We start from the raw sequence: 19,024 nt of genomic DNA, 5'->3' as shown, positions 1-19,024 counted from the left end.
ACGACACCCAATCAACTTCGCCCCGGCAAAATCACGAGCAAACAGCCGTCGCCTTGTTTTCACTTCACGTAGCGCCCGTGTTACCGGGAGCGGGAAGGGGCTATGGATGGAACGGGAGAGTAAACGCGGCGAAACAAACGCCCGTGGGACACTTCCATTCAAGCCACCTGCAGGCTGCCGTCCCGTACATAAGCACCGCGTACGCCATACATACGTACGCACAGTGCGGCGCGGTGGCAGCAAACGGAATTACCACGAATGAAACCAAAACCCACAGCAGATGAATAAATCATTCGCATAGTTCTAGGTCATCTATTTGAAGAATTAAATATGTATTATATGTCATGAAAAATATATCACTAGATTTCTACACGTATGTAGTTTTCAAATATATATTTTTTGTCACATATAGTACATATTTAGATAGTTAAATCGTTGACCTAGAACTACGTGGATGACTTATTCACCGAAACGGAGGGAGTAGATAGAAAAGAGTAAACAAGCAAGAGAAGCGACATGAGCATTTCACCAAATCCTGCGGTACATCCATCCATCACTCAAACGCCGTACCGACCCCGACCCACATGGCGCCGCATTCGGCAGCACGCCTGCCAGGCCGATCTAAGCAAACAAACTAGCCATCGATCCCAATCCAACGGTACCCTTGTACCGCCGCCCATCATTCAACTCGCAACCTGGTACTACGTACCGTGCATGCATGGATCGATCCGAGTACTCTACTACATTAATCCCCACAAAGCTTATGAATCTGGTCTGGGTATGGGGGCGGGAGTCCTGCGAATAACTATGCATTCAAGACACCACGCCGTATCACCACCGCCAATCATGGGCTACCAGCTATTCTCTTGTCCCACAGTGCGGCTAAGCTTCAGCGCCCATGGTGTTTTTGCACGTACAGAGTTCCGGCGGAGGTCAGGGCATAAACAGAGGGATACAAAGGCGATTGCCGTAGAGTTCTGGTGCTGGGTATCAAAGGAAGCATCCACTGCCTTTTGCCACAGGCAAGCCAGTTAGACGAGACGAGCCTAGATACGGAGAAACAAAGATACCGCTGGCGACTTCTTTCCCGGACAAGCGGTGGTTAGCCTCCGATAAGGTGGGCGCCGAGCTCACCAAGATCGCCGTCATCGTCTTGCAGGCGGACAGCGTCCAGCTTCTGCCTCAGGACTGTGATAGCGTTCATAATCAGCTCATAGGCTGTGATGGCGCCCGTTGTCTCCACAGTGAACACAAAGCTGTCCTCCTTGGCGTTGATCTCTACCAATCCTGGCTTCCCCATGGCCTCTGCTTTCTTGATCACCTCATCGTCATACGTGTAGGCCTCTGGGTCCACAATCGTCACCTGAAAGCCACACACAAGTAGGCATGCCCAAAATCAATGATACTATTACAAACAGACAGCTCCATGGCTTAATTTGCACTTACAGATATGAAACCCCATCTACCAACATAATAATTTGAAAATATCATAAACAGGTAGCCATTTGATAACATTTACCGTTTTATGTAAATAAAAATCAGTCAATCTGACAGACGGCGACATTTACTGTTTTGATCATTCTTTTAGAATGAGCTATGCTGGATAAGGTGTTCGAAGAAAATATAACTAAATGTTTGCAAGACACATAGTGACAGAAGTTCCTCGAGATATGCTTAACTAAAACGCATGTACCACAAGTCCCAAGGCCTTTGCCCCAAGCATGACATGGTTTATTGAGCAAAACAAGACCCATTAAGGGAATGAGGAGGTCAGGTGGAATGAACCCTTAAAAGGCCAATTCAGGAGTTGACAAAGTGTAAATCCACTTCCAACACATGGGTAGGTATATTATAAATAATCTAAGCAATTTATTAGAAATGATAGTATGTGATGATGCCAATTTTTTGGCTATTTATCGTCATATGAGATATGCACAAATTGTAGCAGGTATCAGGCATGTATTTGTTCTAGGTTTGCATTTAAGCTTCCAGAGGACTATCTACTTACACAGACACATAGCATTTATACTTTACACTTATGATTGCCAGGTGTAGGGCCTCAAGTACATATACATTGAGTGCTTCTTTGGATGGAAGAAATTTCATAGGATTCAGGTCACGAAATTCCTATCCTATGCTCCTCGTTCCATAGGAATCTCAACAAGAGCTCGCACCTCATTTTATTTTTCCTTTGAGAAGTCCAATGCACTTAAACTCATCTTTCCCTACCCTCTCTCCTCAATCCTCTAAAATTCGTGTGTTGTTTCCTGTGCACCATCCAAAGGCACCTATTGCGGACATTGCTGTGTTTTGTAATGCTATAGGATTTCACGTTATGTCACATCCAAATCCTGTGTTTTTCCTATTCCTACGTTTTGAAAATCCTGCAATCCAAAAAGGCCTTGAAAGAAACTTCGGTTCAAAGGAGAAGTGGAGGAAACACATAGGAATAGGAAATTTTCCTATGGTGGCACTATTCAAGCCTTTGGTTCAAAGGCATGTAGCAAAGGAAAAATTGAGGAAATTTTCCTTTGTTCTCAGTTTCAGAGGAAAAACGGAGGAATTTTACAAAGCATTTGGACATTTTTTTCAAATTCCTACGCACGAAGAACGAGACTGAGATCCTGAGTGACATAACACGCTAATTATTTAGTGGCTGCAAACGGTGCATGTGATTTGGATGGTGATGGGATAGTTCTCCACAACAACGGAATGCTAAATGTAAACTTTAGTTAGTAGAGCTCTAAGAGTTTAGGAATGTCTTTTAACAATCATTAGCATGGTTTGCATATGTTGTTGTGGTGCTGATTTGCCGTAATTTTGTGCTCTCACACTTTGGAGAAGCAATTGAGTTTGAGCAGACAATCTTTTTGGGGTTTCTTCTGGTTGGACTCGCAAGAAGCGCCTACCCAAGAGTTCAGTAAACAGGAGAGTGCAATTTGCGGTATGTCCATCAGGAATGGAAACATCAATTTGGTAACAAGAAACAGAGTTTTACAATCACATGTTACTAGTAAAATATTGAGAGAACAATTATTGCTCTGAGTAGTCCATTTTAAGACTAGTCAGAATGGAAGTAACTTAGACTAGTCTAAGTTACTACCTCTATAGTGGGGAGTAATATATGTGTGGTGTCATGCAACACTTCATTTATTAGGTTGTAGACTCATCTTGTCTTGGTATGTGTGATGTTGCAGTAACTAGCTATGTTACCACATGCCCCTATTTCCTCATTAATTACTCGCCACATCATCTGTTTTGCCTGGAGATGTGTGATGTTACCACCTATGTTACTCCCACTGTGGGTAATCTAATACTCCCTCTGATCCATATTAATTGTCGCTCACTTAGTACAACAAGCTCACTTAGACTAGCCACAATGGGGAGTAACTTAGACTAGTAGCATGCATATGTTACTAGTCTATGTTACTACCTCCACAGTGGGGAGTAACATATGTGTGGTATCATGCAACACTTCATTTATTATGCTATAGACTCATCTTATCTTGGTATGTTTGATGTTACTCGTACTAGTAGTAACTAGCTATGTTACCACATGCCTCTCTTTCTTCATTTATTACTTGCCACATCATCTATTTTGTCTAGATATGTGTGATGTTACCACCTATGTTACTCCCATTGTGGGTAGTCTTAGTACAACTTGTTGTACTAAGTGAGCGACAATTAATAGGATCAGAGGGAGTGTATTTCAGTAATATCTAGTAGAATTTGTTGTTAAAATCACTACTATGAAGCATCAGCACTATGTGTATTGATATGTCAAGTTGTCAACCAGACCAAAAAATAAAGTCAATCAGGTATTTGACAGTAATTTAATTCTCAGACAGAAAAATAGATAGCAGATATAAGTACACAAGCACCGAATAGAAACACAGGCGCCACTTATGATAGCAGGTGCTATGTAACGATGAAATGCCTACACCACTGTAGTGACCGATTGCAGCATCAGCAAATATTGACGGCTATCTAACGTAATGCATGGAGACTGCATAACATCATAGTTATGGTTTTGAATGATTTGACTAATACTGCAAGATGTCTGGTGAATCTAGGAATAGTTTGTCCACAGGCCCGTGTGTGCGGCCCCGCTCGCACACAATGAATCTACCAATAGTTTATCATAGCATATGAAAAAAAAAAACTTCGTGTATTCGTCGATGATGTTATTGAAACGAGTGATGGAGAAGCACTAGTAGAGAACAAGCTGACCTGTTGGGTGACAGGATCGATGTCAAATACTTTTGTAGGGCTGCTCTCCACCCAGCTTTGTTTTTCCTCAAGTGTAAGTGTCTCCATGAGTTCTTGGTTAATACATATGTCAGGCTCATACATGAAGGTCACAGTAGCAGCTGGAGACCATTTGGCATGGTCCTTTCCAATCCCCTTCCTGGCAATTGCTCGAAGACGCAGCTCTTGCCCACGGCGCAGCTTTACAATTAATATGCCCCTGAAATAAGATATCATTATTTAAAGCTCAATACAATAAGCATTAGTTAAACAATAAGCATTAGTTAAACAAGGGCAGTGTTCAAACATTTATTATCAAGAGGACCAAGATATGTAAAGAAAAGATGCCACTAAATCCCTTAGACCAAAAGTTAACACATATAACAAGGTAGCTTAATTTTATTGTGACAGCAGCAGAACATATCAATAGTGCATGCTCTGTGCATGTAGGAGAAGATTTAGTGTTACTAATCCTTTGGACCTTAGTTAATGTACATATCCATCTAACGTACTCCCTCCGTTCCTAAATATTTGTCTTTTTAGATATTCCAAATGGACTACCACATATGGATGTATATGGACATATTTTAGAGTGTAGATTCGCTCATTTTGCTCCGTATGTAGTCACTTGTTGAAATCTCTAGAAAGACAAATATTTAGGAACGGAGGGAGTATAATAACAAAATAATTAGGCAAACATAGTTGATAAGCAGAGTATGCTTGCATTTAGAAGCACATAGAAGATCTTGGTCCCTTATTTATAGTTCTAGAATTAACCGGTCTGGATAGGACTAATGCTTTCCCCTTGAACTCCTTGCAGGTACAGCGCATAACAGAAAAGAAGGCAGATTTGATGAGTTGTAGGGGCGGACCCACTTCCACCGATTTCTTGCAGGAAGGTTCCATCTCCTTCGGCCTCTTCCTCTCCCCGTGTAAGCCGCCGCCACCATCCCCATCGTCCACTTGTATAGTCTACTCTCTATGGAAGGTTCTAGGTAATTAGGGTTTGATGGGGAAGAGAAATTGTTGTTTGCGAGGTCTTGAGAAGGTGGATCTACTGCATCATGTAAGAAGGAATTTTGCAGACTTGGGGCTCCTTTGGCTTACAGGTTGTATAGTCTACTCTCTATGGAAGGTTGTAGGTAATTAGGGTTTGATGGGGAAGAGAAATTGTTGTTTGCGAGGTCTTGAGAAGGTGGATCTACTGCATCATGTAAGACCTCCTTTGGCTCACGGATCCTAAAAACACAGGGATTATGAATGCTTGTGTAAAACCAGAAGATCGGAAAACATAGGAATTTTGCAGACTTGGGGCTCCTTTGGCTTACAGGATTCTAAAAACGCAGGAAAGGGAAAAAAAAGCAGGAATTGGATAGGAATACATGTGTAAAACAGAGGATTGGAAAACGTAGGAATTTGCAGACTTCAGCCTCTCAACAGGATTCTAAAGAAGCAAAGAAGGAAAAAACACAGGAATTGGATAGGAATACATGTGTGAAACAGAGGGTTGGAAAACATAGGACTTTTGCAGAGTTAGGTGTTTGGTTCACACGAATAGGAAAAACACAGGAATCCTAATAAACAGAGTCAGATCAAAGTCAAACTACATGGAAAGGTTCTTTATTTTGTAAGGGAGCAGAGTAACCAAGCCCAAGGAATTATCCTATCAATTCTGATAAGCCAAGCCCTTGGCAATAAAGGAAATGAATCTAAACATAAGGCCTTTCTTTGGCTTCTGAGAAGTTGGACATCTGTTTTATTTCAACAAGATCCCCAAGTAAGGCAATAGTCTCGGTTCAGTGTCAGATAGATAGACAGCCAAATGTCATAATCAATAAATGTGCATCTGACCGAGAGGTTATTCAATCAAACCATTAAGGGGTACAAAGTCTTATCCCCTTCCTAAAGATGCCACTGACGATAAGAAGTGTGGCCTAGCCGTTTGTAGTGCTTACTGCACATAACATTAGTGTGTACAATTAACATGAAGATCAACTAATAACCAAATACTCAGTTTTACTTCCATTCATAACGTTCCATTATGATGGAATAACAGAAAAAGGGAAAGAAGATAGTAACAAAAAAAGGCTCTTTCTTTTCTTTAAAACTGCTTACAAAGGAAAATGATTTGGTTAACTTATGAAGGAAAGAACATGTGACATACACAGTAGTATTTCCAACAAAAGTATTACAATCTGCATGGGATATGGAAAATTGAGTCATTTGCAGTGTTGTCCCACATAAGATTAGTGTGTACAATTAATATGCAAGATCAGCTAATAACCAAATGCTCAGTACTTCCCTTCATAATGCCCCATTATGATGGAATGAAAGAAGAGGGAAAAGAAGAATGTACAAAAAAAGGCGCCTTTCTTTTCTTTAACTGCTTACAAATGAAAATGAATTGGTTAACTTACTGTAGAAGAGAAGGAAAGATACATGTGACATACAGAGTGGTACTTAAACCTGGGGATGGTTTTCGTATAACCGGGTGTATTGGTTCAGTTTAATCATGTGGGCTTCTTTGGTTTGGTCGTTAATGGGTTGTATCTGCTAACAATTTGGTTTGGTTCAGTTTCGTGTGATTAATAGGTGGGTGTGGTCAGGTATGGGCTTAAACCGTTCAATTTCCAACCAGGCTCAAACCATGATTCCAAAACGGTTCCCGAGGTTCGTTCGAACTTCGTAGGTCTGCTCGACAACTCACTCTTTCCCCGTTCCTGTAGCCACCGCCGCCACCTCTCGCCGTCCCGGCGTCCCCGCCCCCGCGACGCTGAGCCACAATGCCGCATCCAAGGAGAGTCGTCCAGCGGCGCCGGCGCCGGCAACACCCTTGTGGGAGCAGCTGAAGATCATGCTCAGCTCTCGGAAGCGCGACGGCGGTCACGCGCATGTACGACCCGCCGCACTGACGAGAACGGGCGGCGCCGGCACATGAGGTGCATCGCTCTGCTCACCACTGCCCCGCTCAACCACTCCTTTACAAGCTGTTCACGAAGGCAGAGAGCTGGGAGCAGCACCAGGCCATTTGCCATGAACGTAGGAGGCAACATGGTATGGAACTGTTGTTTACCCATTGGCTAAAACCATGGTTTCAGCCATAGGTTCAGTTCAGTTTAGGTGGAGTGAGGACGTGGTTCAGTTTGGTTTGGGTTTAAATAACAATTAAAGAGGATTAGTTAGGTTTGGTTTGCCCAAATTGATCATGCGGGTTCAGTTGAGGTTTAGTTCAGTTCCCCAAACATTCTCAGATTTAGTGGTACTCCCAAGTCCCAATATAAGCATTACAATCTGTACACTTTGATGGAAAATGGAAAATTGAGCAGATTATAGGCAGATAAACTTGCGGCATATGGATGAGCACCATGGAACAACGAGGTGATGAACACTAGGGTACGAGTTATAATATAACCTCATGGCAAAAGGCACGCACAACTTAGGCTCTACTGTGTAGCATTGTTTTTAAGGCGTCCTGCCTTGGACGCTTAGGCGATAAGTAAGGCGCCCTGGCAGCGCCTTACAAATATGCCCGCCTTATGCGCTTAGGCGTCGCCTAGGCGCTAGAGCGGGTGGTGCTCGCCTTAGGCCGCCATCAAGCTCGTCTGTTTACGTTATTGAAAAGTAAAAGGAAATTGCATGGTAGCTTCTTTTCTGTCTCTCTTTTACAACCTCTTGTTGCTCCCTCCTTTTTCTAAAAGTGATATCAATGTCTAAAGTAAATAATTTCTCTGCGCAAAGGATGCACAATAACGACCATGTAGTATGTATATAACCCAGAAAGGTATCTAGACAAGCATAGAATGTGCATATCCAACAAGGATAAACAATTTATAAGTTTCACTGGACACAAATTTTCGGAGGCTTCAACAAAAGCACTGAACATGACAATCGAAACAAGAGATCGACGTATTTTATGCTACCTGAACTACATGCCATGAAAGAGATCGAGAACCTGATGTTGCAGTACATTTATATCTTCTCAGTGATTCCGACGGAAATACAGAATGTGATTTAACAGAGCATCCATGTGTACTAAACGTCTAACAAACAAAGTGTTCGAAGAGGTTTACACAACCAATAAAGCTATTGAACTCTGTACATAAATGATCTATTCAAATGTTAGATTACATGACATTATCAATACTTCCACACAAAGAAAATGTCTAATGGATTAGTATGACAAATTTCCAAATTTCAATGTTAGCAGGAATATGCCATCTTCAGAATTCAGAGATAGCAACGTTATTACTAGGAAGTGCTGGTTTAGTTCAGATACAGTTGAAGGATACAAAAATAAGTGTTCATTGGAATCAACAATACAAGATTGCTTTGGCTAAATAAATATATGCCTTCGTCTTAATGCCGATCACACTTCAAGATGTTGTACAACGATACAAATATAGTTTCACTTGAGTCATTGCAATTTGAATGTAGTGAAAGCAGGCGGTAGTGTAAGTGAGGACGACTAGCATTTTGGCATAGATAAAGTAAAATGCTGGCGCTTTGGCCTCCTACCAACTGAACCTATGAGCAACTGTAGCACACGCAGAGCTTTTAATCTGAAACTGAGACCTGGTTGAGCATGATTGAATTACATGCGCTGTTAGACTGCTAGTAGCAGAATGCTGATTTAAAATACAAGAATGAACGCAGGGACAATGTCGTGAAAGTGTAATTGAGACCTTTCGATACAAATTAACCATCAAATTGAATCATCTACAGATACGATGACGAGCATGAGGTACTTCAAATAGTGCAGTGACGAGAATAAACTTTCACTGCACTATTTGAAGTACCTCATGCTATATGGTCTCCGGTAGCATCGAGCGCGTAGACGTCGACGTTGCCGAGACAGAGACAGATAGCTGAATTAGGAATTCATCATACAGATAAGCTGCTTGTATAATGGCTAACTAGGGTTAGTTGGGTTCTGTGATCAGGCAGAGGTTGTCATTTCATCAATACTTGGGGGTTTAATAATAGGAAATAAAGAATACAGATTGACAGAATGGGCCGAAACGGAGAGCGCGACTTGCCTGTGGTCACCGGCAGCATCGGGCTCGTAGGCGTCGACGTTGCCGAGGGCCTGCTGGTACTCCCTTTGCTGGTCGACAGGGCAGACCTTGGGGTCGGTGGAGCGGAGGTCCTTGGTGGAGGTGACCTCGAGCGTCTGGCCGGAGTCGGTGGCGCGGGCGGCGAGGTGGAACTCGACGGAGCAGTACTCGCAGGAGCCGTCCCCGTCGCAGGCGTCGCAGTCGCGGGAGAAGCGCATGGACATGGCGGCGGAGGAGGTGAGCGGGATGAGGCCGAGGCGGTGCGCGAGGAACTCGTCGTTGAGGACGGAGGAGTTGCTCTCGATCTCGACGAGGTCGATGGCGACGGTGGGGACCTCGGCGATCATGACGCGGCGGAGGGCGTTGGCCATGCTCGCGTCGGTGTCCTTGAGCTCGAACTTGGCGTACTCGTCCTTGAGCTCGCGGATCCGCACGCGTGGGAAGCGCTGGTACGAGGCGCCCGCCGCCGAGCGCTCCATTCCGCTTGGCCGCCGGAGATGGGGTGGGTCGCCGCCGCAAGGGTTTTGTTTGGGTCGTGCGGCAGATTTGGGGGAAACGGAGCAAGCGGAGGAGGAGAGTGTGTTGGACGGGGTTTTGCCTGTCTTTGCCCTTGATTTCGCTCACACCCCGTTTGGTGGTCACGTTATGATTCGTGCCGGACCAAATGTGTGCCTCGCGGCATCTCACCGTCCATTATTTTGGCCACGGTTTCTTTATTAATGTATCTTCTATATCTAAATAGCTAGCCATCATTAACTATTTTTCTCAACATGCAAGCATGTCACATCATTCTATATCTAAATAGCTAGCCTTCACTAACTATTTCTCTCAACATGCAAACATACCACATCATCATGAAACTTGCATGAAAAAAGACCTATCTCAACATGCGAATTCTATTCTATTTTTCTATTTATATTTAATAAACATTTTACAACTATATAGTGATCCAACATAATAAAGTATATGTAGTTTCAGTTCTATCCTTTTATATATGTTTCATACAATGAATCACATTGAGATATATTACAAAATATTCCCGCAACAACGTGCGGGGTATCATCTAGTTCTTAAATAGTTGCAACCCACTATCTAATTTTCCTCTTCATGCAACAATGCTAGTACATCATCAAGTCATGCTTGTAGTCATGAGTTACTTTTATGCATTAATTTATTCATTCATGCAAGCATGGCATCTCATCAACTCATGTATGCATGTTTTTTATGAACTTAGTCATGCATAATACTCTTGCATTGTCTTAGTTTATTTAGCACTTCATTTTTAGCAAGATTCTCGCAGCAATCACGCAGGGCATCGTCTAGTTATAAGAATAAGACTAGTATAGATGCTTCAACGCGTCTAGTTAGGCAAACATAGTTGATAAGCAGAGTATGCTTGCATTTAGAAGCACATAGAAGATCCTGGCCCCTTATTTATAGTTCTAGAATTAACCGGTCTGGATAGGACTAATGCTTTCCCCTTGAACTCCTTGCAGGTACAACGCATAACATAAAAGAAGGCGGATTTGATGAGTTGTAGGGGCGGACCCACTTCCACCGATTTCTTGCAAGAAGGTTCCATCTCCTTCGGCTTCTTCCTCTCCCCGTGTAAACCGCCGCCACCATCCCCATCATCCACTTGTATAGTATACTCTCTATGGAAGGTGGTAGGTAATTAGGGTTTGATGGGGAAGAGAAATTGTTGTTTGTGAGGTCTTGAGAAGGCGGATCTACTGCATCATGTAAGACCTCCTTTGGCTCACGGATCCTAAAAACACAGGGATTATGAATGCTTGTGTAAAACCAGAGGATCGGAAAACATAGGAATTTTGCAGACTTGGGGCTCCTTTGGCTTACATGATTCTAAAAATGCGGGAAAGGAAAAAAAGCAAGAATTGGATAGGAATACATGTGTAAAACAGAGGATTGGAAAACGTAGGAATTTGTAGACTTCGGCCTCTCAACAGGATTCTAAAGAAGCAAAGAAGGAAAAAACACAGGAATTGAATAGGAATACATGTGTGAAACAGAGGATTGGTAAACATAGGACTTTTGCAGAGTTAGGTGTTTGGTTCACACGAATAGGAAAAACACAGGAATCCTAATAAACAGAGTCAGATTAAAGTCAAACCACATGGAAAGGTTCTTTATTTTGTAAGGGAGCAGAGTAACCAAGCCCAAGGAATTATCCTATCAATTCTGATAAGCCAAGCCCTTGGCAATAAAGGAAATGAATCTAAACGTAAGGCCTTTCTTTGGCTTCTGAGAAGTTGAACATCTGTTTTATTTCAACAAGATCCCCAAGTAAGGCAATAGTCTCGGATCAGTGTCAGATAATGTACATATCCACATCATTTGTGGACACCTAACTCTACTAGTATAGATGCTTCAGCGCGAGGTAAAATACCACACGTCCCTGGTCTAATAAACATAATAGAAATGTGTGTATACCTAATTTCACTACCGCCTCGTACTCATAGTGAACCAATCTGTTGTCGTTGGCGTGCTTCATAGAGCACACATCATTTGTGGACACGATTTGGTCCTATGGAGAAACGTTGGACATAGCAAGGGGCGTTAGTGAGTGGATACCCAATAAAAAGTTGTATACCTTTCATGGCCAATTATGTGGGCTGCAAATTTTGTTGTTCGTGATGTTGTTCCCTCCTTCCAACCCCGCGGATGTGTGCACATAATTCGTCGTGTTCTTATAACTAGTATAGATGCTTCAATGTGCAGGGGTAACCTTGACACGACAAGTCACAACACTCTTCGTTAACGACAGCCGGCTCACTCGCTACTTGTCACCTTAATCGGCCTCGATGTAGGGAAGAAACTCAGCACCAATGCAAGGGACTGCCGTGTACTTCTTGCTCACATCGTCGATGTAGTTCACCAAACTCTTCGCTAATGGTGACTAGCTCGTTGGTTACTATCGTATTGACCAGTCGCTGGGGAAAAACTCAAGGCCAGATGCAAAGGGACGCGGCGATGAATTATGTCCATCAACATGTGCTAGGCGACACTACCTGATGTGGTGCTAGCCTTCCAAGTAAGAAAAATAAAACTGAGGCCACCCTATGAATAATTCTGACACAACGAAAGCGGCATCCCTTGTGGGCCATGTATCTCTCTCCATCAAATTGGTGTCCTAGATCGTGCATAGTCCTCATATCTTCAGCTGATGGAAGCGGCGACGCGACAACGAGAGGGTGGTGCCGCGGCGGCCTACGACCAACACATGTAAAAGCTACATCTGGCGATTTGTTTTGCTGTGTTGGTCATATGGGTGAAGTGGTTACTTGGAAGACGACGACGAGGGTTGTGCACTCATACGTCGGGTGTTGACAGGGAGGGCGATGGGGTGCACCACCCAATACTACCACCGCGGAGATGCAAGGGGTGCTCCTTGAGGCAGAAACATGGGGCGACTTGGACAACCTTTCTTCTTTTGTGAATACCTGGAGAGCCTTGTGAATCACCAGTTTCTTGAAAACTCTTTCACTCTGTTCCTTTGTCCTTCCTTTTTTTGTGAATCGAAGATCTTTGCATTACTCAGCACAGTTTACAGGATTACATTCTCGTTCTACAATATCTCTGACTACTTCCGAGCCAGAGCCAAGCCAAACCACCGTTCGGTGTTGTATTCTCCTAAAATTAGACAGAGAATGACTAGCCAAATTACAGCAACGACAAGAATGAGTAATGCAAGAGCTTCTTTCCTCCATAGTACTGATGATCTTCTTCATGATGAACACATATTTGGACTTGTTGCTAGAGCCTCCAACTATCATCTGGACTGCTTGTAGATAATCTGATTCTATATCTATAGGGAACATGCTCCACTGAATTGCCAGAGATATCCCCCTTTTAGAGCTAGTAGTTCAGCTTCAAGGACATCATTACACCCATATATATGTGTATATAGGAGCTAAAGATTATGGACCCCTCATGGTCCCTCAATATCATTCCACATCCTGCCTCCTCTCCCAGCACTGAAGCGTCAGTATTTAATTTCACCCGGCCAAAGCCCGGCTTCACCCTTAGTGCATCTGCAACCACATCTGACTGGAGTCTTATATGGCACTTCTTGAGACCTGGAACCAATATCGCCTTGCCCTTGATTGGATCATTGCTAGGGTTGGTATTAAGTGCATACAGTGAAGAGAGGTAACTAACAAGGAAACAGACAGATACTTCCATTGGGGTGGCTTTTTAGAGTGCACCAACTCATTTAGAACAAACCAAATCCTCCAAAACAGCATCATCACAAAAGCTCTGCCTTCCTCATTTATCTCAGCTAAGAGATGGATGAACTAGTAAGGCCCCACTGGTTTTAGCATGGGCCTGGAAGGGAGGTCCCACACCTTTGCCATCATTTTCCATAGGATCACAACATGATTACAGGAGCAGAAGACATGGAACGAATCCTCCTCTTCCCTGCCGCACACTGGACATAAAGGCGACACTTCCATCTTGCATTTAACTTTGTTGGTCCAGTTCGCTAAAGAATCAGTAGTCAATCTCCATGCGAAGCTCTGAACCTTGGGGGGTACCAAACTTTTCCATACGTGATTCTAACTTGCTCTCGTATCATCCGGAGAAAGCTTGAAGAATGCTCCTGATGGTTTGAGGCTTCATCACTAGCAAGTTTATACGCACTACGAACAGAAAATATACCACTTCTTTCAGGCGGCCAAGCTAGAAAATCCTCCCCAAATCGAGGGGGCGGATGAATTTTCAATATCTCGACAATGTCCACCGGGAGGAAGTACTGTTGTAGCTTCTACAAGTCCCAGTTGCAATGAAAATCCATAAGCTCCGAGACCCACTTAAGGCGGCATCTACCCAGCGTGGAGATCAGTCCACCTGTAGGTTCACGCGCCACCCAGCGATCCCACCATACCCGAACTTGCTAGCCAGTGCCAATCCTCCATACCATGCCTTTTTCAAGAGTTCTAGGCCATGGGTGATCGCTTGCCAAGTAGGTGATGGATTTCCAGAAAAGACTGTATCCAAGAACTGCCCATTGGGAAAATATTTTGCTTTTAATAGTCTAGCACATAACGAGCTCGGATACTCAAGAATTCTCCAAGCTTGGCGATCCAACAAAGCTTGATTAAACATGTGAAAATCTTTGAAGCCTAACCCCCCTTGCTTCTTAGGCTGAGTCATTTTATTCCAAGCATACTAGTGGGTCTTTCTCTTGCCCTTCTCCACACCCCAATAGTAATGGCGAATCATGCGATAAATCATCGCAAAGTTTAATAGGAAGTTTAAACACGCTCATAATGTACGTCGGGATGGACTGCGCAACCGCCCTAATGAGAACTTCCTTGCTAGCTTGCGTGGTATGGCCATCATACGCAAACAGCCGCTCTCACATTTTTACCTGTAGATTCCGGAATTTCCCTTTTGACATTCTGCCATCGGGAGTGGGTAGGCCCAAATACTTCTCCTCAAACCCACTTGAAGTGACTTGCAGCAGATATCTTTTAAAACTTCCATAGTATCATTAGGGCAGGAGTTCCCAAACAGCATAGAGCATATTGTGGGATTCAGGAGTTGCCCAGTAGCAGCTGCATATTTATCCAGTATGATCCCAACAAGATTAGCTTCTTCAGCATTTGCTTTAAAGACTGGTTTCTATTGGCGATTGTCGGATTTCGGGCTCCGCAGACCCTTGATAGATTCGAACTCTGGGGTGTGTGTGAAGAACTCAACCTCCCCAGTCTGCCTACTTGCCAATCTCACGGCCTAGCTCGATGAACAGAAAGGAAATGGGACACAACAGTTTACCCAGGTTCGGGCCACCTTGCGGTGTAAAACCCTACTTATGCTTTGTGGTGGATTGGCCTCGAGGTGGGCTGAGGATGAACTAGTATAGTGGAAGAACAATCTCACGAGGTGTGTTCTTGAGCTGGTGAGGGAGAGAACGATCTCAATCTGATCTGGGTTCCGCCCGTCCTCTCCCTCCTATGATGATGGCTAGGTCCTATTTATAGTGGCCTTGGTCCTCTTCCCTAATGAAGGCGAGAAGGGATCCCACAATGGCCAAATTAGAAGGGAGACAACTAGTACATCTTATCCTGACAAAAGTAGTCTTCGCCTGCAAAGCCTCTGGTCGTGACACCGTGGTGGGCTCGGCAATGACCTCCATCTTGCCGTCCTGGCGGTCTTGGTCTTGTTGCATGGGAATGGAAACCTTTGGCTAATTCCTCGGGACTCCGCGCATGCGTTTGCCTCCTTAGCACCAAAGAGGAAACTATTGTCCGACTTCCGCTGGCGCCCGCCTGGCCTTGGTCATCATGGCTCACGTCACCTGAGCCTCGTGAGGTGAGGCTTGCATAGAAATCTCCGCCCCTCAGGAGCCGGCCTGAGGAGGCCGCTCCTTCTGGAGGTCTTGGTGTCGTCCGCCTCGCGGTGCTTGGCCCCTCGCGAGGGTCTTGAGTTGTTGATGCTGAAGGTGGGCCGTACCAGGCCGTCGATGGAGCCACGTCGTGGGCCGCAGGCAGGCAAGTCTGGGTACCCCCGTTTTCAGAACGCCGACAGCTATAACTTGCCATCCTCAGTGCTCTGATTAATAAGTGCAGAGAGGCCATCAGCAACAAATAAGAACAAATAAGGGGATAGTGAATCACCTTGCCGAAGGCCACACGACGGTGCAAATGAATCCAAGATAGCTCCATTGAATTTTACAGAGTATCTCATCGGGGTCACACATGTCATTATCCAGTCAACCCAACGGCGAGCGAAGCCAAGCTTTTGCATCATCTGCTTAAGGTAATTCCAATCCACTCTAGATTTTGCATCACTGCTACCTCTTGAGCACTGCGTTGGTTTTCCCCGAAGAGGAAGTGATGATGCAGCAAAGTAGCGTAAGTATTTCCCTCGGTTTTTGAGAACCAAGGTATCAATCTAGTAGGAGGCTACGCGCGAGTCCCTCGTACCTGCACAAAACAAATAAATCCTCGCAACCAACGCAAATAGGGGTTGTCAATCCCTATAAGGCCACTTACGAGAGTGAGATTTGATATATATGATAAGATAATATTTTTGGTATTTTTATGATAAAGATGCAAAGTAAAATAAAGGCAAAGTAAATAGCAAAGGAAATAACTAAGTAGTAGGAGATCAATATGATAAAGATAGACCCGGGGGCCATAGGTTTCACTAGTGGCTTCTCTCGAGAGCATAAGTATTCTACGGTGGGTGAACAAATTACTGTTGAGCAATTGACAGAATTGAGCATAGTTATGAGAATATCTAGGTATGATCATGTATATAGGCATCACGTCCGAGACAAGTAGACCGACTCCTGCCTGCATCTACTACTATTACTCCACTCATCGATCGCTATCCAGCATGCATCTAGAGTATTAAGTTAAAAACAGAGTAACGCCTTAAGCAAGATGACATGATGTAGAGGGATAGACTCATGCAATATGAAGAAAACCCCATCTTGTTATCCTCGATGGCAACAATACAATACGTGCCTTGCTGCCCCTACTGTCACTGGGAAAGGACACCGCAAGATTGAACCCAAAGCTAAGCACTTCTCTGTAACACCCTCGATGCGGCTATATCTCCCACGTGTCGAAGCACGACTTAGAGGCATAACCGCATTGAAAGCAATGTCGCAAGTGAGGTAATCTTCACACAACCCATGTAATACATAAGGGAAAGATACATAGTTGGCTTACAATCGCCACTTCACACAATTACATGAATAAAGCATTACATCAACTAGATACAATCAAGGTCCGACTACGGAACCAAAATAAAAGAAGAACCCAAAATGCGACAAGGTCCTCGATCGACCCCAACTGGGCTCCACTACTGATCAACTAGAACAAAACAACACAAAGGACAAGATCTTCATCGAGCTCCTCCTGAGCTTGGTTGCGTCATCTGCAAGGACTCATCGGCACCTGCAAACTGGTTTGGAAGTATCTGTGAATCACGGGGACTCAACAATCTCGCACCCTCGCGATCAAGACTATTTAAGCTTATGGGTAAGGTAAAGGTATGAGGTGGAGCTGCAGCAAGCGACTAGCATATATGGTGGCTAAACATATGCAAAAGAGAGTGAGAAGAGAAGGCAAAGCACGATCGAGAAATCTATGATCAAGAAGTGATCCTATAGCAACCTACGCCAAGCATAACTCTAACACCGTGTTCACTTCCCGGACTCCGCCGGAAAGAGACCATCACGGTTACACACGCGGTTGATGCATTTTTAATTAAGGTCAACTTCAGGTTTTCTACAACCGGACATTAACAAATTCCCATCTGCCCATAACTGCGGGCACGGCTTTCGAAAGTTCAAATCCCTGTAGGGGTGTCCCAACTTAGCCCATCACAAGCTCTCACGGTCAACGAAGGAATAGATCCTCCCGAGACATTCCGATCAGACTCGGTATCCCGGTTCTACAAGACATTTCGACAGGGTAAAACTAAACCAACAACACCGCCCGAATGTGCCGACAAATCCCGATAGGAGCTGCACATATCTCTTTCTCATGGCACACTCAGATTGGCTTAGGTACGGGTAGGCCAACCCAGAGTTGCCCCTGGTGGCCACCGGCAGCTACAGGTTGGACCAACACTCAGAGGAGCACTGGCCCGGGGGGTAAAATAATGATGACCCTCAGGAGCGCGACTCCCAATGGAAAGGAAAAGGCTAGGTGGCAAATGGTAAAACCAATGTTGGGCATTGCTGGAGGAGTTTTACTCAAGGCGAACTGTCAAGGGGTTCCCATAATAGCCCAACCGCGTAAGGAACGCAAAATCCGGGAACATAACACCGATATGACGGAAACTAGGGCGGCAAGAGTGGAACAAAACACCAGGCATAAGGCCGATCCTTCCACTCTTTACCAAGTATATAGATGCATTAATTAAATAAGATATATTGTGATATCCCAACAAGTAAACATGCTCCACAAGGAACAACATCTCCATGTTCCAACAAGGAACAATCTTCAATCTTCACCTGCAACTAACAACACTATAAGAGGGGCTGAGCAAAGCGGTAACATAGCCAAACAACGGTTTGCTAGGACAAGGTGGGTTAGAGGCTTGGTTCAACAATATAGGAGGCATGATAAGCAAGTGGTAGGTATCGCAGCATAGGCATAGCAAAAGAGCGAGCAACTAGCAAGCAAAGATAGAAGTGATTTCGAGGGTAGGGTCATCTTGCCTGAAATCCCGCAAGGAAGAATAACAAGTCCATGAAGAAGACGAACGGACGTAGTCGAACGGTTCCTCACAAACACGACGTTATCGGAACCAACCCGAAGAAGAAACACCGGAAAGAAGCAAACAACATAGTAAACAACCATCACATAATCATGGCACGATGCGCAAACAAGTATGATGCATGTCCGGTTTAATGAGGCATGGCATGGCAAAGTGCACAAACAATCCTACAAATTAAGTGGAGCTCAATATGCAACGGTGCATATTGACGAAACACCACGACAAGTTATTTAGTTCGATCTCGTTTATGTACCCAACAATATTAAATGTTGATTAACATGGCAAGGGGTGAAGCACAACAAAACTACCTATCTAGGCAAGTTTAAATGAGGCCGGAAAAAACAAACAACAATTCCGGTAAAACCCCATATACATTTAGCAATTTAAAGCAAACAACAATGTAAAACATTTTAAATGTTATTATCATGATGCGGATGGCATATGCAAGTTTTAAGCAATTT

At 44.1% G+C, this 19,024-nt stretch overlaps 1 protein-coding gene across 1 annotated transcript; it reads right to left on the bottom strand.

The window, feature by feature from the left end:
• Nucleotides 1–793: 793 nt before the first annotated feature.
• On the bottom strand, nucleotides 794–9,896 carry LOC123103287 (DNA-directed RNA polymerases II, IV and V subunit 3). Its single transcript, XM_044524816.1, has 3 exons — nucleotides 9,285–9,896; nucleotides 4,231–4,468; nucleotides 794–1,363 (listed from the first exon to the last, which is right to left on the bottom strand). Exons 1-3 carry the CDS (start codon nucleotides 9,779–9,781, stop codon nucleotides 1,103–1,105), a joined length of 996 nt encoding a protein of 331 aa, XP_044380751.1. The 5' UTR covers nucleotides 9,782–9,896; the 3' UTR covers nucleotides 794–1,102.
• Nucleotides 9,897–19,024: the final 9,128 nt, after the last annotated feature.

Source organism: Triticum aestivum, chromosome 5A (assembly GCF_018294505.1).
Source record: "Triticum aestivum cultivar Chinese Spring chromosome 5A, IWGSC CS RefSeq v2.1, whole genome shotgun sequence".
In the NCBI taxonomy this organism is placed as follows: domain Eukaryota; kingdom Viridiplantae; phylum Streptophyta; class Magnoliopsida; order Poales; family Poaceae; genus Triticum; species Triticum aestivum.
This window is presented reverse-complemented; position numbering and strand designations above follow the sequence as displayed.